This window comes from Corvus kubaryi, unplaced genomic scaffold (genome assembly GCF_017639235.1).
Source record: "Corvus kubaryi isolate FWS band 111438036 unplaced genomic scaffold, C.kubaryi_AGA036_p1.0 37384, whole genome shotgun sequence".
Lineage (NCBI taxonomy): Eukaryota > Metazoa > Chordata > Aves > Passeriformes > Corvidae > Corvus > Corvus kubaryi.
The window spans coordinates 4,724,301-4,748,549 of NW_024581126.1; the positions used below are offsets into that span (position 1 = coordinate 4,724,301).

Genomic DNA, 24,249 nt, shown 5'->3' on the forward strand with positions numbered 1-24,249 from the left:
ATTGTTATGAACAACATAGAAATTCTTAGCTAATAGAAATAAAAAATACATTTATGATAGAATTATAGAATTGTTTAGGTTGAAAGGGACCTTAAAGACAATCTCATTCTACCCCTTCTGCCATAAGCAAGGATACCTTTCACTATCCCAGGTTGCTCCAAGCCCCACCCAACCTGGTCTTGAACACTTCCAGGGATTGGGGAGCCACAGTTTCTCTGAGCAACCTGTTGCAGTACCTTAGCACCCTCACAGTAAAGAATTTCTTCCTAATACCTAACCAAAAGCTACCCTCTGTCAGTTTAGAGCCATTACCCTGGTTCTACAACAAGCCCTTGTCAAAAGTGATGTTAGTTTCTGAAAAGAAGACTCATTTTTATAAAATTGCTGTTGTCACTGAGGTTAGATAATCTATGTTTTGCTCATTCTATTTAGAAGAAAGCTCAATCCCTATTCAGGACCCTTTTCCTAAGGAGCCGGAGCCTTGACATGACCACATCCCAGTCTGCATAGGCACCTTCCAGGTGACGTGTCACTTCTGAACATGATGGGTAGCTTTGGCGACCATGAAGCACACGCCAGTTATCAAATGTCACTGTGTCTCCTATAAAGAGATTGCACAAAGGTCAGTAGTTGGAATGTTATGGTTGATTCCTTAAAAAAAAAAATGGAGGTAGATTCATATCAACAGTTAGGGAGCAATAATTCTAAGTAGCTCAGGTACACAGCAACAACACAGTAATTTTAAATTTCCCAACCATACAGGCCAGTTCCCTTTTGACATCTCTTTCATTTCTTATATAATGAGGAGTTAAAAAGCAGGGTGGTAGAGGAGTCCACACTGAGAAAATAAAGCCTTGAGGAGAAAGGCAACTACAGCAAATCCACACAGGTGAAATAAATAAAATGGGTGAAAGCCACTAGGATACTTTTTGTTTGATCAGCCTAGTACTATTTGTACTATACACATACATACTATCCCTGTTAAGAGAATTTTATGAGAACAAAGTCAAGACATTGAAAATTAGGAAATCACATAATTAATGCTAGAATACCAATTTAATTTTTCTCCCTTGTGTGCCACCATTATGATAAATCTTGAATTAAATAACCGCACAGTCTTTCTTATCTTCTCCCCATTCCCTCTACCACAATTTTGATGTGTTCATCAACAAAATGAATGTCACTAATGTAATGTAAGGCATTTTGTTTTTCCATTTATGTGATCTTCCACATTATTTTATTGCATGTTTCCAATGGAAAGAGATTAATTTCCTCACAGATATTTTAAAGACACAAGTACCATAGTACATGAGGCAGTCAGATACACCAATGAATTTACTTTTGTAACATCTCTTGAGAGATTCATATCTTTATTTTAATGCTGAGGAATGAAATAACAGAGATTAAGGCCACACATGATATCACACATGGTTATTTCCCATCTGTGGTGCTATTGATACATCAATTTCCAATATGGTATGTAGCATAAAATGCTGGTTTGGATTTAGTATAAAGATACATTCGACTAATCTATAGGTAGACTACTCCCCCCTGCCATTTTTTCTTCTTTATAGTGTAACTATGCAAAAGAAATCTATGAGATGAATGTAAGAATGAAGTATGAAATGAAATAAATGATAGAAAGATTTGAAGTTCCTCTCAGTACTAGTGCTAACAATGTTCAAGTGTTTTGACTGTCTCCTGACAGTCATGTGAAACAAACATGTGAAAAATTGTTGCGAGGAGAAGCAACTTACTGACCTGGTTTCAGCTTGTAAGTAAACTTGTGTTCTGCACTGTTTAATAAATCATTAAATTTCTTTAGAGCTGCATAAAATGGCCTCACTTTTTCAGCTGGTATGTCAAACACAGTGTCTCTTGTTGCATTATTATAATTGATGCGAATTGCTTGGCCTCTGGAATCCATGCTATGAAACAAAGGAAAGGGGAAAAAAGGAAAGGAAAAAGAAAAAGGAATGTGTTCTGTTGTTACTGAAACAGTTCAAGATGATTAAACAACAACTGAACTCCCCTGCTGGAATATCAGTATGTTTCTACAGTAACATTCAGATTGTTATTGGATTGGATTTTGCTAAATAAGCCTAACTAGGAAAAACGATAATCAGGAGAAAGTATAGACACTTAATTTGCTCAAAAATCCATATTATACACTCTTTAATGGAAAACTTTTTTTTTATAAATCATAAAATTTTTAAAACCAGAAAAGAATATGAACATTTGCATTTCAACTTTTGATAGTATATAATTCTTAATCTGAACGTTTCAAATTATGACCTCTCTTTGGCATGATATGTATGTACATTGGCTGGCATTTAGTAACAGATTTGGCTGCTGCTAACCCATGCCTGTGCCTAGGAGTTACTCTAATTACCACCACTTCTTGTTTGTGTGTGGCAAAACCAAGTAAGTGGTACAATGCACAGAACAAGTCACACATTCCCCAAAAAACTAAACAAAAGACCCCAAACAAAAAACCAAAAAACCCAACTTAAACCTAGAACTACAGACCAAGCTAAACCAGTGTTTTCCCACAAGGTGGCAGGAGCAGACCTTCTCCTACCAACATGTAATCCACAACACGAGAAGGATTTTCTTTTTGGATGTTGTTGAAACTACTCACTCTATAATCCTTTGTTTACAGTGCACAGCAAAATCACAGTAATCCACCCCAACATCAGTGTAGTCTACAGCAGTAGAGGACAGGATCTGATATGCCTCAGGATTTTGTTTCTTCAGCTCATTGGATACATGAAATCCATCTACAACTTCACTTTCACCTCCTGCAGCTGTTTGCTTTATACAATGAAGAAATTGAACCTGGAATGAATTAACAGCTCATTTAAAAAAATAATTAGCTTGCATATTTAACAGTTTATTAGTATCAGTTCTCCCACATCTGTGGTTCTTTTATTCTGGTTAGGTTTCTTTTCCCCAGTGACAGACTGAGTTCTCATTTACTGCAGCTTCACAATGCCCTGCCACAAGTATCACAAAGGCAGAAAATTAAAACAGCATGTTTATAAATCCATCCCATTTGGGGTACCTTCTAATGCTTGCAATCTGTGAGTCAGTGGCAAAGTGGTCTTGTTTCTTTCCTTTGAGTCCCTCTTTGTGGCAGTCACATAGTTTTAAATGTGTTTCAGTCTTATCTCAATAACACGTATTAGCTTTGTTCTGCAGAAACAAAACCTGATGTGAATTATTCACTCATAGAGGGGAAAAGGTAGCTGTCAGAGAAGGCTTGTCTCTGTGATAAAGTAGGATTAAGACAGTTTTATTTCACTTTAGAATTAATTTGCCAAGGTGTAAGATGGAGCAGAAAGCCTAAACTGGGCTCTAGGTTGCAATGGTTCTAAATCTGAGCTGCTGACACAAGCAGTAAAACTCCCTGTGGCTCTAGATATCACACAAAGTGTATTTGCTCATTCTGCAAATGACACAAAATACACTTGTCATATCAACAGTTTTTACGTTTGTCACTTGGCCCTTCCATGATGGTGAATTATTTCTGAGACCACTAGGAGACAAAATAACCAAACCAAACAAAAAAACTCCCAACAACAACAACCAAAAGCAAGCAAACAAACAAACGAATAAAAACACAAAAAAACCAACCAACCAAAAAACCCCACACAAACCCTCCCCAAACAAACAAACAAACCACAAAAAAACCCAACCAACCAACCAAAACAAAAAAAAATTCCCCAAACCCAAAAGACCCCAAAACAACAAAAACACAAACAAAAACCACCCCACGAACACAGAAGCTCAAACAAATAAACAACAAAACCAAATAAACAGACAACTAGCCAACCAAAAACCCCAACCAAACAAAAAAAAGCCCTCAGGATGGGAAAGAGGACCGGAACAGGGGTTGTTCTCCTTAGCAGCTGGACCTGCAGACCTTACTGATGGTGATGAAGGTGGAAACTGAAGCTGTGGGCAGGGCAAAGGGCCCACTGAATGGAGCACAAGGCAACAAGTTCTTTTCTTTTGTGGCCACAGCTGGCCTTGTGCAAGGTAAGCACAGCTTGGCCCTGACAAGGAGGGCTGCAGTAATGTAAGTTGTATTATGGTCCTAGGAATTCCTAAACCAATTTTTATGGGATAGTTCTGAAATTAATCATCATCCTTTAAGAACATGTCCAAATATTTTTAATAAATATGACATAAGAGTTCAAATATTGTGTAATAACTGCACATTCAGGACAATGCTCAAAAACATTTCAATGTACTTTAATACTTTTATTTCTTACAAGCACGTTTGAATGAAAAAGGTTACGGTCTTTTTCTAATGTTTCATAGCAGAGCATGAGCTTTGGCGCAGACAGGACAGCGAGCTAATTCACATCTGCTCTCTATTAATGAAGCCCTATTCCATTCTTACTCCACATCAATGAACAGTATGTAAATGATGAAAAGATAATCTTATTGTGAAGTATTTGGTACTTCCCTATGGGTAAATCACATTGGCTTTTTGTTTAAATACAGAAACAACAGAATACTCCACAACAGGAGAAGAAAAAGTTTTATAGGTGCAACTCTTCCAGGGTTCTCTGTGTTCCTTTGTACCTTTTCCTACTACTTTCCAGTTCTCTGGAATTATGTGAATTATGTGGATTACACTTTGATGTGACAGGGACTGGGTGAAAACATATTTTCTGTGGTTGTCCAGTTTTACAGAATGGCCCTGGATTTTGTCTGTTATGAAAGGACAAACAAGTGTTTATCTTGCATCAATTCACAGAAAACAGAATATACTATCTTAATCATATTTCTTTCTCTGTTCCCCTCCTGCGCTGAACAGATGAGTCCTTGAATGTCACAACCTGACTATAGCATTTAGACACCTAACTTTTGTGAAATAATGAGAACAGTATTCAAAGCATATAAAGGACCCTAAAGTTTTCTCATATGGTAATATTTTCAATACTTTGTGAATTTAATTTAAAAATTACGGGATATATAGGAGACTTACACTGAATTTACATCATACTGTATAAATTGCATATCCATGTGTATATAGATTGCCATATGCAGATTAATATCTTGTTATTTTTACATTGCTCTTTTAAGACAAAATTCAGAGCCACTGATCACTAACCGTATTTCACACTATAGAAACATTTCCCTTTCCCCTTCTGTGGGGTGAAAAACTCAGTAGATTCAACTTACCCCGGGTGAATGCTGCAGAACAGGGTAATCAGTGTGAAAACAGTCTCCCAGTTGTATAAGCTACATTGTTAGCATCTGCTTTGTCCTGCACTTGCCAAGTTGGTCTTTGTAATGAAAGAGAAAAGAGAAAACATGTTAGAACAGCCAGCCAGCATGCCAGACAGTATACACTGAAACTGTGAAATCACAGTAAAAGAGTAATTTCATCTTTGAACATGAAAATATTGTAACATTATAAGGAAATAAGGATTTAGCAGTCCCTCCACCCCAAGAGAGCCTTATTTCAGCAGTCCTAGATAAACTTCAGTGTGCCAAGGGACATCTGGCACCAGGGTAGCACCTAGAAGAACGATGGCTTTCCAGTGGCCGCACTTTGCTGAATGCAAAGGCCAGTTGAAGACGCTAACCAAGAGGCTTCTGCCAGTAGAAATCATCATCTTAGTACTGATGCTTCAGAAATAAGCAAGTAGAAGCTGGCCCATTTCTTTTATCAACCTTCCACTTTCCCTCTGCCGCATGGAGCACTTTATCAATGAAATACAAAATTGTTAAAGGCCATGTAACTTTCCCCACAAGTCATTTTTAAGGCTTTATAATCTTATAAAATATAGAGTATCCTTTACAGGTGTATCTTTCCTGTAAGATGAAGACTTGCTACTGGAGGAAAAATATCTTGATGAAAGACTTTGAAACTTCTTCCGTTTCTATGACTCTTTTTGAGAACTAGCTCTGTTTATTTTATGATATAGTTTCTGTCTCGGAATTTGGCAAAATTCAGTAAAAAAGTTTTGTGACAACTGCAGTGAAAAGAGTAAGTCACAGCTGTATGACAAAGACATGAATACCTCATGTTGCTTCACAGACAAAATGTGTTTTGAGTGACACACCACACAGGAAAATTTCAGACCAAGAACCACAGGTTTTATTTACACGAAGTTCACATGATCGAAAACAGTCCTCAGCAGATGCATGTTATAGATCCAGACATTTGTCTGGAAAAATGTAATTTACCATGCAGAGTCCATATAATTGCAGGCACATAAGTGACTGAAAAAAAATTATGAAACTCATTTTCCCTTGTGGAATACTATAGACCAAATATATTTCAGATGATGTGTGCCTAGTTTTATTTCTTAAAACAGTTTAAAAAGAAAATAGGCTAAAGAACAGGCAGATGAAATTATTTACATGCAGTATATAAACGCTTTTGTTCTAGGAGTGGTATTTAGTATAGAAACTATGCAAAATACTAAAATTAAATTTCTGCAATCGCCAGAGGGAAAACCCCCTTGAATATTTGCAAATGTGTTTAACTTCCCGGGAGAAATAGTTTTTATTATTTGGTATGGCACATATTCATCAGTACATTACTTGAAAAACAGCACATATTCATCAGCACATGACCTCAGTTCTCAAGTATGATAATTTCAACCACACTTCCACAGTTCCCAGTTTGACAGCCAAAAAATAGCCCCTTTATATCATTCTTGTAATTAGTGCTCAAGGCAGCTAGGTTTGCTCCATCTTTAATTTAATAGGCTGTGGTGTCACTTGATGGTTTTAAAACAATTTAACACATTTTAATTGTCTCATTTATGTGAAATGCATAAAATTACTGGAGTGATAATACTTTATAGAATCATTATAAGCTTTTGCAAAAGCAGTCATTGCTTTTCTGCCGTCAGTATTTGCAAGGGATGCTGCTCCCCAGGAGCTTTCCTTCCACACAGGGAGCTTCGGTCAAAGCCCAAGTTACTGACTTGATGTCAAAGATGCTAACAGGGAGCTCAGCATGGAATATGGAAAAATCAGACTCACTTTGTCGAAGTCTCAATTGAGCTGAAGTATCAACTTCGCCATGCTGGGTGAACAGGTAATAAGGGTAGTGTCAAGAGACTCTTGGACCTTAGGGAGAGCAAAGTGGGTTGGAATGGTTTATGGTTTAGTAATTAGGGTCAGATTTCAAAGCCAATTGTTCAGGCTGTTTGATAGAGGAGGAAGATTGACACCAAGCAGGTGTAGCAATTTTTTGCATTAGATAGAAACATGAGCTCAGTGTTCATCACTAGAAAACCAAGCTGTCTGTTACATCCTTAGTCCTGCAAAAGTGCAGCACTAGGAACTGAAGCCACATTTGAATTATTTGGTCTTACACTTCATTAAAAGTCTATGTCTCATTCATATGAGATTTGGAACACGTCCTTATCTTGATGCTGAAGCCCTCTAGGAGATACTGATGGATTGTCTGTTTTCATGGGAGTGCTGGAGCCCCAAAGAAAGGACTTCCCACCACACCAAGCACTGGACAAGGCTTCAGAACAGTGGAGGAACACAAGGTCTAGGGCATGAGAAGTCGGAGAAACGAATTGTGGTATGACTGGAGACTTTGTTAATGGAGTTGGGTCTCCATAATGGAAAGAAAAAGATTAATTTAAAAACGTGAACACTCTTGATGTTGTTATATGGCTGATACAGAGAATGTTTCCACTTTTTACAGCAATGACAGTCTGCACCAAGCAGACATCTAGACAAGAAAAAGGGCTTTTTTCTTTCATGTGTCAGAATTATATTCATTGCTGTTACATTTCAGTTTAAAATGCAGCGCCCTGTTGAGGTAATGTTTTATTTGGCAAGTTTGCCAATTCCAAGTTTATCCTTTTATTTATAGTATTTTGTAGGCGTTGTATTTGGCTCCCAGTGAAACGGCAGGGAAATTACCCAAAGTTATTATTTTATTACAGTTGTAAAAGCCACTCCAGAATTGGATGCAAGTAAGAAATGAACTTCTGTTTCAGAGGTGAAAATTATTATAAATATTAGCTACAAACATTTCTTCTTAGTTAGATGGAGGTCACTGACTCAGCTCAGCAAGATGTAAGTTGCCATCATCATTGTCTACTCATTTAGTAGGCACTTACAGAGGTAGAGTTTCAGTTTTCCAGTTCTTGGCATCAAAAGGATAATTTACAAGTGCCTACTCGCCCTCTTTCAAGCTGAACTCTGCTTATTGGGATTGGTTATGGCTTTCCAGAGCAGACTGCTGCAAGCAGGGAAATAGATACTCAGTCCATCTTCTTGGTGATGTAGGACACAATACCATCATCTAAGTCTTACCTATATCCATGACTCAAAATCAGACTAAGCAAAAGTTTCAGAACAGATAACTTTCTCTGTTCAGAAGGGGACTAGATTAGGGATTTTTTGTTTTGTTCCGTAGTATAGATAAGTAAGTCTATCTCACTGTTATTCTATATTCCACAACATCTGTTTTCAGGCACTTTTCCTTCTCTCAGCAGTTAATGTTATTGCTGCTCTTCTTTACATACCCTACCTGTGACAGTAGAAAAACTTGATGCCGAATTTTCTAATATAGAGAGAAAAAAACATACACCTTGCTTTAATAAATTAATCCACAGATACAGCAAGCTTAGATGAAGAACATTAGAGGTGATTACAACACTGGCAAAACAAAGATATTATAAAACAAATTCACCCATAAAATGTGAGACGCAGGAACCCAGTCCTGTGGCCAAGTCTAATCACTTCTCCCTGCCTTGTAGCAGCTCCTGTCAGTAGAACAATTCCTACTTTCTTTAGGGTGCACAACCACTTGTACACACTTTCATCATTGTACATGATTTCTTCAAAAGGTATTTTGTGAAGTTGAAGGTCCGAGCCCCAGTACTGGCCTTCTGAAAGGGAAGAAATAGAGAAACAAGACCTTAGCTGTTTTAGCATCAAAACTCAGGACACAATCAAAGCAGGAATCTAGTGGGATTTCTATGTATTTGTGAATATCCCTCAATCCTGCAAACCACCTCAGATGGGGTCCCTGAGTTTGCACGGATGACGTGCAAACATGATGAAATTCAGCAAGACACTGCAGTATCAAAATTTTAGGTCAGAAGTTGAATGAAAGGACAGTTTGAAAGGAGTATTTTTTGTTAACAGTGCATCAGAAATGTGTGTATTCCATTTTCGGCCTGTACTGGTGAGCCACAAGAGTGAAAACCTGAAAATACGACTGCTTTGAAAGCTTCTTATGACGGGTGCAAAACCATGGAGCACCCTGAGACCTCCCTCACAGGTCAGCTCATGGGGTTATTCAAGTTCAGACTCATCACTTGGAACCATGATGGTGTTACCTGAGTTCAACCAATTAGCCTGCAGGGTTACTTGAGGTCAAATTCATGAGTTTGGACAATGCTGGGGTCGTGTGATGTCAACCATTTAGCCTATGGGATCACTTGAGGACAAACTGATCAGTTGGGACTGTGCTAGGGTTACTTGAGGTCAACCAATAAGTCTGTGGGGATTACTTGAGATCAAACTCGCGGCTTGGGACCATGCCGGTCCACGCAGAGCTCTGTGAAGAAGCTCCTTAAAACCCGAGGCCAGTGGTTTCAGTTTCCCTTGCCTATGTCCATGAAACACTTTTCATGCCCACTCATTTTCTGCCCCTCTGCTCTGCTAAGACCCCACCTGGAGTACTGCATCCAGCTCTGGGGTCTCCAAGACATGAAGGACATTGACCTTTTGGAGTGTAGCAGGGCATGCCCCCTGCCCTTAAGAACTTATCTGTTGCTTGTTAGCTGGTGCAGTAATTCAGGGCATCTCGCCTCTCACATAAGTTTGCTAATTGGTGAAATAACTCCATCAGGACAGCTTGTTTTGAGTTAATGAGTTATTTCAGCACCATGGGATTACCATTCCCAGTTGACAATAAACATCTTGCTGTGGATGCAGATGTGGAAATATAAGCTAGAATTTCTGACTGACAGACACCCCACTTTATAAAAAAACTATAAAAGTGACACCATACTTTCACAAAGCAGAAGTTTTCTGCACATTCCCTGGAAATGTGTGGGGTCTTCTCCCCAAAGTTTGGGATGCCTGCTTTGTGGTTACTCTCTCGAGGGTTGAGTGAAAGGACTCTGTGTACACTATCAACAGTTCAGTGGTAAATTACACTGACTCCTAATCTAGACTATTACTTTGCTAGCTATAATATAGGTACCTTTATGTCGTGCACTGTTTTATGTAATCTACTAGTAGGTCTTTTGTTTTATACTGCATAGTAAGTAATTCTGTTTAAGGCCTTTTGTCTGTTAATCTCCCATCTATTTAATAAATAACTCATTTCATAATAGATCTAATCAGCCATTCTTAAGAACTTGTGAGCCAGAGCAATTTAGGTGCGGGTCACCTAAGTTAAGCTGCTGACAAAAATCTAAGCCTAAGGCAGGGGTTGTCTAAAGCTCTCAGTCATGCAGTGAGTCCAGAGGAGGCCACCAAATTGATCAGAAGGACAAAGCACCTCTCATATGAGGAAAAGCTGAGAAAATTAGGATTGTTCAGTCTGAAAAAAAAAGCTTCAGGGTGCGTTAACGGTGGGTAGTGAGGCACTGGAACAGGTTGCCCAGGGAAGGTGTGGAAGTGTTCAAGGGCAGGTTGGATGGGGCTTTGAGCAATCTGGTCTAGTTAAAGGTGTCCCTGCCCATGGCAGGGGGGTTGGAATAAGATGATCTTCAAGGTCCCCTTCCAACCCAAACCATTCCGTGATTCTATGATCCCAGAGCACAGCTGGAGGAACTCTACCACTGGGGCTCCCTCGCAACTCTTACTAGGTGTGTTTCACTTACTTGTAACTTTGGTAAACCTTAACTCTTTGGTCTGAGGTTTTCTATGGCAGTATCTGCCAAAAGCTTCAACAAAGACTAAAAGGAATCAAACCCCTAAACCAGTGAAAAGTATAATGTTCATATCTTACCAGTAGCATACAGGAGATTTAGGAAAAGAACTCTGATAATTTGTCTCTGTGGAGAAGCTAGTAGGAAGCACCACTTTGCTAACCATCTGTTTAAAATTTCTCATGACGTCTATTTTAAGATTTTCAGAAACATATGCCAAAATCAAATGAATATCCTCCAATAAAAGGCAGTGCTGTAGCCATTCATTAGTGCAGGCCAAACCACATAATAACAACTAAACCCCATGAGTCATTCTTTTGAGCTCAATGTCATAGGCCAAGATCAAGTTAAAATAATAAAAGGTCATTCCACCCCTCCCCATTCAACCCCCATTTCTTTCCTTCAAATTAATGTTGCAAGGACCAATTTTGATAAACAACACTGAAACTGATATCATGTAAGTTTTAATGGCTCTAGTGTATTCAGCCAAGAACTCAAGGGAACAGTAAAGTAGAAAGGAAAAAGGCAGGATATTAATCATGGAGCCCAAAGCACAGCTTCTCACCAGGACACTTTCTGGAGCCTGACAGTGGTTAATGCAGTTACCTTTCATTTAATTTTTCTGTGCTACTGGCAGAGGACACTGGAAGCTATAGTTCTGGGTCACATCTGTTACAAATAATAGTGATTTTCTTCTGCAGTTGATAGAATTCCAGAGAATATCCAAAAATACTGTATGGTGTACCTGGACCACTGAGTCCATCTTGGTCTTTTCTTTATTTGTTCGTACATAGGGATTTTAAAATAGTACAGGTTTTAAAGGCAAGTAAAATGGCTGCCCATGCAGCTGAAAGAAAACTGCTATGCGGAGTCAGTAGTGATTTTATTGCTACAAATGGCACTTGTAAGCCCCCTTACTACATGTAACCTGAAACTACTACAGGTTTCCAGTGCAAATGCATCTTAGGTCAAGATACAATTTTTATTAAGCTGCCTTGCTAGAAAGCATCACTGGTAATTGTTTTCTCCCTTGTACTTATACTAGTGTTTATCATAGAATATAGAATCACAGAATGGTTCGGGTTGGAAGAAGCCTTGAAGATCAGCTGATTCCAATGCCCCAGCCATGGGCAGGGACACCTTCCAGTAGGCAAGGTTGCTCCAAGCCGTATCTAACCTGCCTTTGAACACTTGTGGGCATCCACGCCTTCTCTGGGCAACTTACTCCAGGGAAGCAGTGGGTCTTTTCTATTTCATGAAGGTTGTCTGGAGCAAGAGTTGATGAGGGGAGGAATGGCCCAGACCAGAGAGACACAAGCCACCAAGCATCCCAGGCTCTACAGAGCTGTGTCCCCGTGCCCGTGCCAGTTGCCTCACGAACTTCTGCCCTGCTTTCACCACACACACTACTTGCCACTACCCAAAACATTCACTCAGTGTATTCAACAGTAATTCACAGTAAAAAATCATTGAACAGAGAGCACATAAGCCTTTAGAACCACCCCCCCCAACAGCACTCTGTCCTGTCCTCTGATTCCAGCTGGGCTCAGCTGGGCTAGCTGTGATGACAGAGAGCTGTCGACTGCTGCAGCTCAGCTAAGCACAGAAGCAAAATATCCTGGTGATTACGACTCTACAGGCTCTTTCATAGCTACTTTGGGTCTTATATGTTTCAGACTTTTTGTGGGCTACGAATAATGGAACCTGTCAACTTGCAGAATGAGGAAATGAGGTGTGATCTGCTCACCTGATCTGAAAAGCAGTGCTGGTACCAGATTTCTCCAAAGACCATTTGGACAGATAAATCGGCCTTTTGTCTCCCTCCCTACTGTAACACACAGAAATAGATGTGGGGTAATTACGTTTTCTTCTGTATAACAAAGACATATTTCAGATACTCCCCAAATGAAACACTGCCTGCCTTCTTGTTCTCTTCTCCCTTATTTCCACTTGTAACATCTCCTAAGTTTTTAAGTTTACTGGCTTGTATGCACAAACATACACATATGTTCAAACCAAAGATGGTGCACAGTAATGGGTAAAAAGGACAAAGATGCTATTTCTTACTTTTTTTGTTTTGCATAAAGTTAGCATTGATTCTAGTTTTTTGCAAAACTTGAAACACTACTGGTTTAAGTCAAGCATTCTCTTAAATATTGAATAAAAGCTTTTATTCTTACAGTAAAGACATACTTTTTTTCCTTGCTTTTATATATTTAGTCTGAAGCTGCTATTCTTAAAAGAGTGTACTATAAAGCATGAAAAGATTTTATATAGAATAATTGTTTTGTTTAAATCACAACTACCTTACTTGATATTTCAGCTAATATTCAGATAACTTGCCCAGTCATCAATCACAGACCTTACACACTACAAATGAGACCATATAAATATTTGAGAAATTATGCAGGTGACATCACTTATAAAACACCTATATCTCTATTTATTCCAACATCTCTTCAATGGAGAGGACCAATAAAAACTATTACAAATTCCAAGGAGCCTTCAGAATTGAGAACTCTGGGTAATTTTACCTGGTGACTCAGGGACATACTATACTTCAGACAAATGTGAAGCCCAGGTTTGGGGCTTCTTTTTTACCACTTTATAGATACAGGCAGGAAGCACAAAATACAATGTGCTCATTAAAAAAAAAATTGAACTCAGACACTACATAGTTACAGAATTTTCAACCACTAGTGTTCCTCTTTCATTTGGCTAAGGCTAGTTAGAGATGGTCCAAGAATCACAACACACATGCCCAGATATAAGCTATCCACAAAGACCATCTTTTATACCCTGCCTGTGTTTCAAAGAAGCTGCCGTATGATAGGCAAGCTGTTGAATTTTGTAACATGTTCACAAAATAAAAAAAGTACAAACCTTGAGGAAAGATAATCTAACCTCATTAAATTCCTTTTTTGAGACCACTCCATGGTCAGCTACTCACTGCTCAACTTTGTTTAACTTAATATACATATTTTCACACACTTCAAAGATGGTGAAAAAATAAAATATGAATGTTTTCCCTTTTCTCTATTAGAAGTTAAGAAATTAAAATAGCTTTAAGTATGTTGTGTGAACTGCCAAGAATACCCCTGAAAGACAGTGCAGGTAAATAACCATGTGAAAACTAATGGAACATTTTAAGTTTCATCTTTTCCATCCTAGTTTTCTACTTGCTAATAAATATTTTCCTAATCTTCCTGAAACAAGAAGTAGAATTTCAAGGAATACACCAACAGATTTTTCGTCCCTTTGGAAAATAAATACATGCACCTGGAATTGAACTGCAGCTCCAGGAGTCCTAGGCTTCCAAGGGTACATGGACTGTAGTGTCCTCTTGTTCAAATTCCCAATGCCTATTGTTCTTGCTAGAAGTTTCACCTAATATGGGATGACCCTTCTGCAGCAGACATGGGCTGTGCTGTTGGGTTTTCAGGTAGTTTTGGCTTCTGTTACAAACACCTGCTTTGTCGCAGCACTGCAAAACAGCACATGCTCAGCGTAGCAGTCTGATGTGTCTTGGATTTTGGCATAACGAAACTATCAACCCTTACAGCTGTCCTGTGGAGCAACCACCCATTTCACCCTCCATCCAACCAGACCCTCAGCACTGGCAACCGTCATCTGGCCTCACATCCAAAAAGCTATGGAGCCAAAGGGAGACAAAAGCTAAATTCAAAATGTTTCTCATATCACTTAACTTGAAGAGAAATACTTTTTCTGGAAATTTAGCCTTTGCCAGACTCTGAAATGTGTTTGGGAATAATACTATAACATTGCCTGCTGACTGAAGAGATATTTAACCTTTACAGTACTGCTATAATGTGGAAATTGCAAAGTGTCTGTCGGTGCCTTATCCAAGAGATGGGACGATCACAATTATCACGATTTATTACTTAAAAATCAACAAGGCATCAGACCCAAAGGCCATGCTTCAGTAACAATTCGCCATAACTGAGAAAGTAATGGGTTTCAGAGTTACATGGCAATTTATAACTTTTTGGTCCGATAAGCAATTCGCACGAAACTTTGTTTTGACTCTGTAACCTATCACCTTTGATACTTTTTACTGCATGCGTTTGTTTCACAACCAATGGCTTGCTAGCTGACGTCCACACATACACTTCTATTATAACATCTACATTCTTAACTTAAAACTATAAAATCACATTACTATACTTAAAAACCCTTCACCATATCACCCAATACATTTTCTTACTTATAACTATAGAAACCTTGGTTTATAATTCTTCTGCTTAAAGTCTGTATAGCTTTGCCATTACATCAATTCAAGCTCTTTCCAGGGCTGTGAATCAAACTCACTAATGCCTGTGGAAGTTTCTGCTTCTCTGTTTCCCACAAGTATCAAGGAAACTGAACTCTACACTGGTACTCCCAAAACAGCTACTAAAACTGAAAAGCTTTTTGTTTGTTTGTTTAGCCACTTTGCATTTTAAAAGCACCAACAAACAAACAAAAATAATCCCAAACACCAACAAAACGAAGAAAGCTAGAGAGTAAATACAGTTCAATCCTGCCTTGCAAGGCCATAAACTCTTCCTCAAAGTTTCTCTTTTCTCATATAAATTCCCCTGTGACAAGTGTAGCCAACATTCTTAATGGTTTAGGTTCGTCTATCTTTTTAAAGGTGCAGGCTGGTACATGTATGCTTATAAATCCTACCTCATGTTTCAGAGAAGAAAGGCTCCAAGTTTCCAGCCCTTCAGTGGGATGCTGATGCAGTCAAGAGCTTAGCCTTTGAGCTACTGCAGGAATAACCTTTCCCCCTTGACATTTGCCAATCTACTCTGTAACGACACCATGGTAAATACACCGGAAGTTGAAACCTTGCATACAGCTCCAAGTGGTAATATGAATGTGACCACTCCACTTAATACTAAATATCCCAAAGAAAATGATTAACTTTAGCACAGAATTTCCTGCAGACTTTTTAATATTTATGCTTTACATATTAGTAATGGTGTTTTTTTCCAGAGAGCTCTTAGAGCTTAATTTAACTATACTAGTGCCAGTTTTGATCCTTCTAGTAGCTGCAATAGTTCTGAGGTCTAGTTTCTAACACTTATGTCTGACATACACATGAACTGCTTTTAAACAATTCATATTTGTACAAAAAACAGTGAAGGAATTCTCCTGACTGGTCCCAGAGACCATCACAGCCAGGTGAGCACAACAGCAATAGGTGAGAGACAAGTCATAGGTCTGCACTAAAAGAAGCAGCACTTATAACTTGGCTCCAGATGAAAATGCTATATGTTGTCCAATATTTACAATCTGACAGATTACCAGGTCCATAATTATTTGGAAAAGGGACAGGAAAGCATACCTCAGAGAAACAAAAAAGATCCTGTGATATAAAGATATTTACATTCTTCCATTTTAAAGTATTTTTTTAAAAGTCTGTCTGAAAAGTCTTAGAAAACGGTGTGCCCCCCATGGCATGTTATTCTGCCACATACCAAACAACAGGAACTTTCTACCCATTTTTATTCACAAAATCTCTTCAGCCTGAAAATCTATCAAGGAGCTGTACTGAACTGCACAGGGACTGTATTCTTTGCCAGTATTTCCTGGTGGTAACTGGTCCCACTCAAGCTCTTCATTGTTTTATCATGTCATCACAGCAGAACTTTTTCCCACTGCATAAGGCAGTAAATACAACTTCCATTTGTACTACAGTAGAAATATTACAACATATGCTGTGAAAGCTGAAGGGGTAAGAAAGATAGGAGTGAGTCATTAGTGTCTAGACAGCCTTAGATCTCACTTGCACAGCACAGCTGCAGTTGCCAAATTAAAAATCTTTGTGTCACAGAACCACAGAATCAACTAGGTTGGAAAAGACCCTTAAGATCATCAAGTCCAATCTATGACCAAACACTACCTTGTCAACTAGATCATGGCACTGAGTGCCACATCCAGCCTTTTCTTAAACACCTCCAGGCACGGTGACTCTTCCACCTCCCTGGGCAGGCCATTCCAATGCCCAATCACCCCTTCTGTGAAGAAGTTCTTCCTGATGTCCAATCTGAACCTCCCCATGTGCATCTTAAGACTGTGTCCTCTTGTTCTGTCACTGGTTGCCTGGGAGAAGCGACTGACACTCAGCTGGCTACAACCTCCTTTCAGGGAGTTACCGAGAGCATTAAGGTCACCCCTGAGCCTCCTCTTCTCCAGGCTAAACTACTGCAGCTCCCTGAGTCACTCTTCATAGGGCTTGTATTCCCGATCCTTCAGCAGACTTGTTGTTCTTCTCTGGACATGCTCCTAAACATCCTTCCTAAGTTGAGGGGCCCGCAACTGGACACAGCACTCAAGGTGTGATCTAACCAGTCCCGAGTACAAGGAAAGACTCACTTCCCTGGTCCTGCTGGCCACACTATTCCTGATATAGGCTAGGATGCCGTTGGCCTTCTTGGCCACATGGGCACACTGCTGGCTCATGTTCAGTCTGCCATCAATCAGTACCCCAGGTTCCTTTCTGCCTGGCTGTCGTCCAGTCACTCTTTCCTCAACCTGTAGCACTGCAGGGTATTGTTGTGGCCAAAGTGCAGGACCTGGCAATTGGTTTTGTTAAACCTCATATTGTTGGATTCAGCCCATCTATCCAGCCTGTCCAGGGCCCTCTACCTGTCCAGGTTCCTCTGCAAATGTAACTGAAAAATATACAGGATAAAAAGAAGTCTTGTAGAACTATTTTGTGTCTTTATTGATACTTTATATTATGACTACTAAGCCCCCAGATCTATGTGCTTTTAAAAATGGGAAGAATGAAACACTTTTGAAAGAATTAATGCCTCTTTCAATAATTTCAGAACAGTAGTTTGGGGGAAAAAAGAAAGAGAAACCAAAAATCCCATTTCTTGATCACACCAGGTTAGTCATAACTACATTAGAGTTTGCATAAAATGAGAAGATGCCCTTTGCCCAGTACCTGCAGATGGTGTGCATCCATCAACAAACACTTGGAATTATCCAGCATTTACTACACAGGTTGGGACAGTGCAGATCAAAAACTTCGGGAGTCATATAAGAAAGTCTAGACACCTTAGATTAAATTACTTCATCTAAAATTGTTTTGTCTACAGCACATATTTCAATGTCTGTTGAAAGCCAAGTGTATTTTCGTTGTATTGTGAGTGATGTATATGGCAGCCTAACTCATGTTGTTAAGCTCTTATTAGTTATTACTGCAGGATAAATTCAGATGACCAAACTTTTTAAGTAAAAAACTACTTTGAACTTCACCCTTCTAAAATTATCATCTCTCAGGGCCTAGCAGAGAAACTGAAAACACCATTGATGCTGTTAACATCCTGATTCAAACTTTTGTGGAGCTGGATATATATCCACTGTCATATTACCACATTTTAAAGAACTATCATCATCTGAAACTTTAAACTGCTGTTAAAACCTTAACCTAACCTAAGGTCAAAAATATAAAGTACCACTACATACTAGCTCTGCAGAATCTTCTCTTTTACCCAACAGGAAAATATCATTTTGATGTTATCTTATTTTCCACCCCAACCCCACCCTCCTGTTGGTATGCCAGCATGTTGGAAAATTAACCTCAGCAAATGCAGTGAAGTTACGTACTGGATACTGGCTTACTTAGTGTCTCTCACAAGCATCCTGTACTACACCCAGCATCTGAATTACAGACATGGTAAATCATTCCTGTGACATCTGCTGGGCAGAACTCAAGTAAACAGAAAGAAAAAGGAGAGTATCTTTGAGACACCACAGCTGTAGAAGTAGAATATGGCTCTTCTGCTGTTCTTTTGGGAGCATTTTGTAAGCTGGGCTGAAATGAGCCTTGATATACACAAATAGCAGACTTTGATTTTGCATATTGCATGGATAGGATCTGGCAATGTTTTAAAAGGGAAATCTTAACATACTGCCATAGAGCTATTTAAAGTCACTTCATCGTGCACTGAAAATCTGACCTACTCTTCTTTTTGGGTCTAACACAGTGCCTGACATCTACATTTTTTGAATCAGAAACTATGACGGAAAAACATTTTTTAAAAAAGCAACACTAAAAACAAATAACCATTTGCAAAAGAAAAAAAAAATAGCCACAGCTGTGATAATGTCAGCCGTGAAAGTTAACCTTTAACAACAGCAGTCTGGTGAGCTTGCGTTCCTCTTTGTTGAACCAGCATACAGGGCTGGCATTCCGTATCATTGTCTGTAACACTATACTGCTGGAATATGATTAGCTACTTAGGGCCATGTAATTTGTAGTGTGCAGCTCCACTGACCACAAGGAAGTGTGTTCTAAACTTAACACAATGCACAATGAGAAACAGATCTTTAACAGCCAGCAAGCAAATGCACAGGCTGCACCCTTTTTTTTGCAAGAAGGTGTCAATTATAATGAGCCAGGGCTTGTCTGAGAATATGAGGAAGAGCTGAATGACACCACTAAAAAAATCCAGTTAACTGGTGTAATGTTTATATACATGATTTCTTCAGACCTACCATGTGAAACAGAATTTGAAGAACCATTGCCCAAAGAATGAAACAGATCTTTGGTGTATGTTTCTCCCTGAATGGCTCCAATGGAGAAGAGCAGTGACAAAGGAGATAACTGGCTTCTAAAACATGCACTGTATTTAGATGCCAAGAGTAAGCACTGTGCAAATGCATGCATGTGAAGGCAAATCACAGCCAGTTAAGACTTCATAATAGGTGAAAAAAGTAGCATTACATCCGAAATATTGAAATCTCAGTAATTAATACCTTTGCCAATGAACACAACCAGAGATCTAGATTATTTTGTCTGGGTATTAATTAAAACAATGTTCAATTTACTTTGATCCCTTTGAAGGCTACAAAACATCCTGCTAGCTTTCACAGCATATTATTTTTTACAAATAAAAGTTCTTACTACCTGAAAAATCAAGTCTAGTTTCCCTGAATGAGGTTTGTATCTTCACCATATTCACTCTGGAAGCATGCCAAACTCTTCAAAATAGTAAACACAACAGTTTATTTTTGCCAAAATTAAAGTAAATATAAATTTTTATATTACCAGGGGAAAAAAGTTCCATTCTGAACTATAAGGAGTCTGTTATAGCATCCACTGAAATGAATGGAAATATTACTCATCATTTAAATTTTAAACCAGTAATGTCCTATTTTAACAGATACTGTCTTAGCACTGAATACAGATGCACAGCTTTCTGCAACAGCAGATCTCACAGGAACACTGTCGAGCAATCGCAGATATCTTGCAAGCTTTCACATTTTCATGCTCAGTCTAAAGTCTGTCAAAGGAATGATGATGTGCATCATGCCAAACCTAGTGGGTTTATAATTATTCACTTAAAAGGGTTAGTGATTTGTACAGGGTAAATGTTGCAAAGACAGCTGTACAAAATACTTCGTAATCAAAAGACAGCCTACCACTAAAATACACGTGGGAAGCAAAGCAAACACAACCTCAACTTCAGCACTACACACTGCTATGCTACACAGTTACTTTTTAACAAGAAGGCCATGAAAATGGAAAAAAAATATTTCAGTTGTAACTCCCTTGCAATTCCAAATTATCTTTCTTTTTAGAAAAATTTAGAAGAATTTAAATAGTTTAAACAGCACTCATACAGTTGCATAGTCACAGACCACTGCTGGTCCATGGTTCATTTGTGAGACCTTCTAACACTTTCTGGAAAGAAAAAGGCTTTTAGGAAAGTAAATGCAGCCCAATCAGTTGTACTTCTCTTTTTATACTATAGTTGTACTATACTCAGGTATAGAAGATAGAAGAGGAAAAAGATAATCACGGGTCCCTGTCATGCATACACAGCCTGGCACTGTGCACCAAGGGTCGTTGCCACTGCTTCAGCTGGGTAGACCTGGTCCTCATACAAGCACATCTAGCCAGTACTATCAGTGTCAAAACCTTTGCATTTGACATAAGCATGGCAGACATGGATTTAATTCCTACCTGGTAAAAATAAATCTGCTTGCATTACAGCTCTGGCTTCTTCAGAGAAGCATCGTTTTTTCAACCACTCAGCTTCATATACACTTGTGTGTTCATCAGGCCATGTAATAGAGATCTTTGAACACAAAGGAAAAGGTGAGTTTAGAAAAAAAAAATTTAAAAAACATCACCTAGAACAATAACAAAACTTAGACACTGCAGAAATTGCAATACTTAGATCAATAATATCAGAGTTAAGCTTTCCCTGAAGCATGATAGCAAACAAGTAATGAAAACCCAACCTGAACACCATTCAAATTCTGATACTTTTTATAAATGCTCATTTTTATTTCAATCCATGACCTAATTTGCTGGTTTGTGTGGACTGTTTCCATTGTGGGAGCAGCACTTAATAGAAAGAAGGGAATTGTAAAAACTGACACATATCACTGGGGAGAGCACTTCACCCCACCTCAGAAGAGCGAAAATATCTTGCAAAACACCAATGGCTTGTGAGAAAAGAAAAAGAACAAGACAGACAAGGACCTTGTGCTAGGAGAGAAATCTGTCTACTACTTTTGAAAAGTCTTCTCTCTACCAAATAAATTTTTAAAAAGTGTTTGGTTTTCCAATTCCTGAAAAAAACATGGAAAGAAAGCATATAGCTTTGCTTGTCATGAACTGAAAGCGCTCAGTCCAGCACAGACCCTTAGCTGAATTTATAAGGTGGATGAGTAGGTATCAATTCCCAATTCACGTGATTCTACTCATTCACATGATGGTAAAACACTAGTATCATTTTAGTATTTGTGCTGTGCTTTCATCAGTTTCTGAATATAAGTGGACGCAGACAATACCTAATTTGCCTAATCAAATAATGAATTTACACTGCATTAATTTTGACTACAATCAACTTTGGATCCCAGAATTCCTCACCAGAGACCCTGTGGCTGAGACACTCCTACATGGGTCAGCCTTTGCAAACTGCCCTTGCAGCAAGGCTGCCCCAGGGTTGACTGCTGCATATTCAATATGTTTAAAACATCTTTAAGTGTAAAATTAAGGAAATTAGTTTGCCAAAGGAGCCATATACTGCTTTTAATAAAACATTAAAAATCTAAATAATATGTTCAGTTTTTATATATCAGGAAAGATTGAAATTCATAAAGAGGGCAGCTACTATCCTCTCTTGCTTGATAACCTTCACTTTTTCAGGAAGAAATGTTAATGTAGATAGGTAGACATGGGTACAGACATTAGGCCAATTCTGATTACTGGATTCAACTTTGGTTTGACTGTTCACTCTAAGAGGAAGTTTATTTTACATTGAAAATTTGCTAATGAGCTGGGTTTTTTTATGGATTACGGTCATCATCCTTTTGCCATTTGTTTTTCATATTTTCAAGCCATTTACTTAAAGAATAAAGAGAGGGAAAAGTGTAATTAAATGTCCAAGAAATGTCTGTATTTTCAACAACTAGTGATGAAGAAGCATATGGTAGAATTTTTAAAAGCATTATTATATTATACCATCTGAAGCCTGGGTTTATGCAGCCTCTGCATAACATCTACAAAGTGAAGTTTCACATGAAGGTAGAAAGATCTGAGTTCCCCAAATTGGGATTTTTCCTAAAAGCTTATACCTAGTAAGGTTTGCAAATAAGCAAACTGTGATTGGAGTATAACTTGGAAGTGTCTCGGATTTAGATTAATAAGCATTGTTAGACAAGTTTCACAAGAAGGTTGTGAAAAACAAGGTTCACTCTCCTGTGAGAATTTAAAGGGTTTAATATAAAGACAATAAAAGACACATAAAATAAAGCAAAGAGGTAACGGCCGGGTGCCTTGGTGCTCTGCCAAGAGCACACCTGATGCTCGAGGTGAGTCCTTTTTATACCATTTTTATTGTCTGTTCTCTATGCATATTCAAACTTTTCCAGGAGCTGTTCTGCATGGCCACTCCTTGGTTCCACCTTTTTAGAGCATGTGTATTCTTCTGCTTTGCGGTTTTATTTCTTTTGATTCTTGGGGTTGGACTCACTAGGTGAGAGTTGATAGTAGGGAGGATATCTTAATTCTCTAGACAGTCAGGGCTGATTGCAGCTTTGGCCTCTTTGGCCTCCCGGGCAGAGCGGTGATAGCGGCTCTGGCCCCCCCCGGCCTCCCCGTTCTCTGGGCAGAGTAGCCTTTGGGCCCTTTTGTTCTCTGGACAAAGTGTTGATCAGCAGCTTCTTGGGCCTCATCCTCTGTTCGCTTGGAGGTTATCTTACTTGCTCACGCTTGCTAATATTCTTGCTAAAAAGAAAGAAAACTACATCCACACAGCAAAAAGCATTTCTAACATTATATAATATCTACTTTAATACTTGCGAGAAGCCAATATTACAATATATGTTTATAACAAGGTGAATGATGGTTTGCTTCAAATACCTTTTTTCTACCTGCCAGAGCAACCTGCTTCACCACAATGTTCACATCCAGATCCTCAAAGAGCAGCCTGCGCGCTCCGGCAGAGGGCAGGAAGCAGAGGGGACACTGGCAGTTGTCCCTCAGCCAGACGCAGGGGTAGCTGCTCTCACTTCCGTCCTCCCACTCCACGCAGATGAAATGGCCCTCGTTCAAAGCTTCCACCTTCTGTATCCCCGGGCTCATGCTAGCTGCTGGGCGGTGTGGAGCCCTGGACAGCATGCCGACTACAAGGCTGAGTACTCTCAGTGAGTGGATTCCAGCCCTTCTGCACCGGCACCAGGCAACACACCCGGTCTCCAGAGACTCTGGTCCCCAGCAAGGCGTTAGCCACCGCCTCCTGCCTTTTGGGTTCTATACTGAAAACATCAGAGGGAGAACACTGTCATGGAATTCCTAAAACACCACGAAGAGCAGCTTATTACTGAAGAAATCGGTACAGCAAAAGGACAGTGTTAGATTGATTCCCCTCTCCCTTCCTACTACCTAGACTTCAGGAAGTCATTGCATGTTGCTTACAGATGGTGTACTCAGACACATCTATTCAAAAACCCCTTCAATTTGATCCATCATCTTGGCCGTCTTTTATTTCTGCTCCCTCTGACCAGAGATTATGCCACGTCCCTAAACTTCTCCTCCTCTCCCCTTAGTTGAGGGGGAAGCATGTGCAAACCTGGCTTCAGGAAATGAGTGAGCTATGACCTCCCCCACCCTGAACCCAGCCAGAGCTGATTTTCAGGATAGCTGCTGGGTCTGACTTTCTTGTGGATACGTTCTTCTCCCTCAGCCTTGTTTACTTCTCCCTAGACCTGAGGTAACTGGACAATAGTGTCACCATTATCTTATCTCATGTTCCCTTAGGTGTAGATACAAAAATGCTGCTAGCGAGGATTTTCTTACTATATTCTAAGTCCGTGAGAGACTTTTCTC

At 39.2% G+C, this 24,249-nt stretch overlaps 1 protein-coding gene across 1 annotated transcript; it reads right to left on the minus strand.

Annotated features, from left to right (window-relative positions):
- Positions 1–205: 205 nt before the first annotated feature.
- BBOX1 (gamma-butyrobetaine hydroxylase 1) lies at positions 206–23,704 on the minus strand. The gene is given in 8 exon segments (XM_042035662.1): positions 206–601; positions 1,762–1,928; positions 2,642–2,838; positions 5,197–5,239; positions 5,241–5,300; positions 8,690–8,888; positions 20,875–20,989; positions 23,284–23,704. Coding segments are annotated over 8 exon segments (1,200 nt in total). The 5' UTR covers positions 23,542–23,704; the 3' UTR covers positions 206–440.
- Between the last annotated feature and the right edge of the window lie 545 nt (positions 23,705–24,249).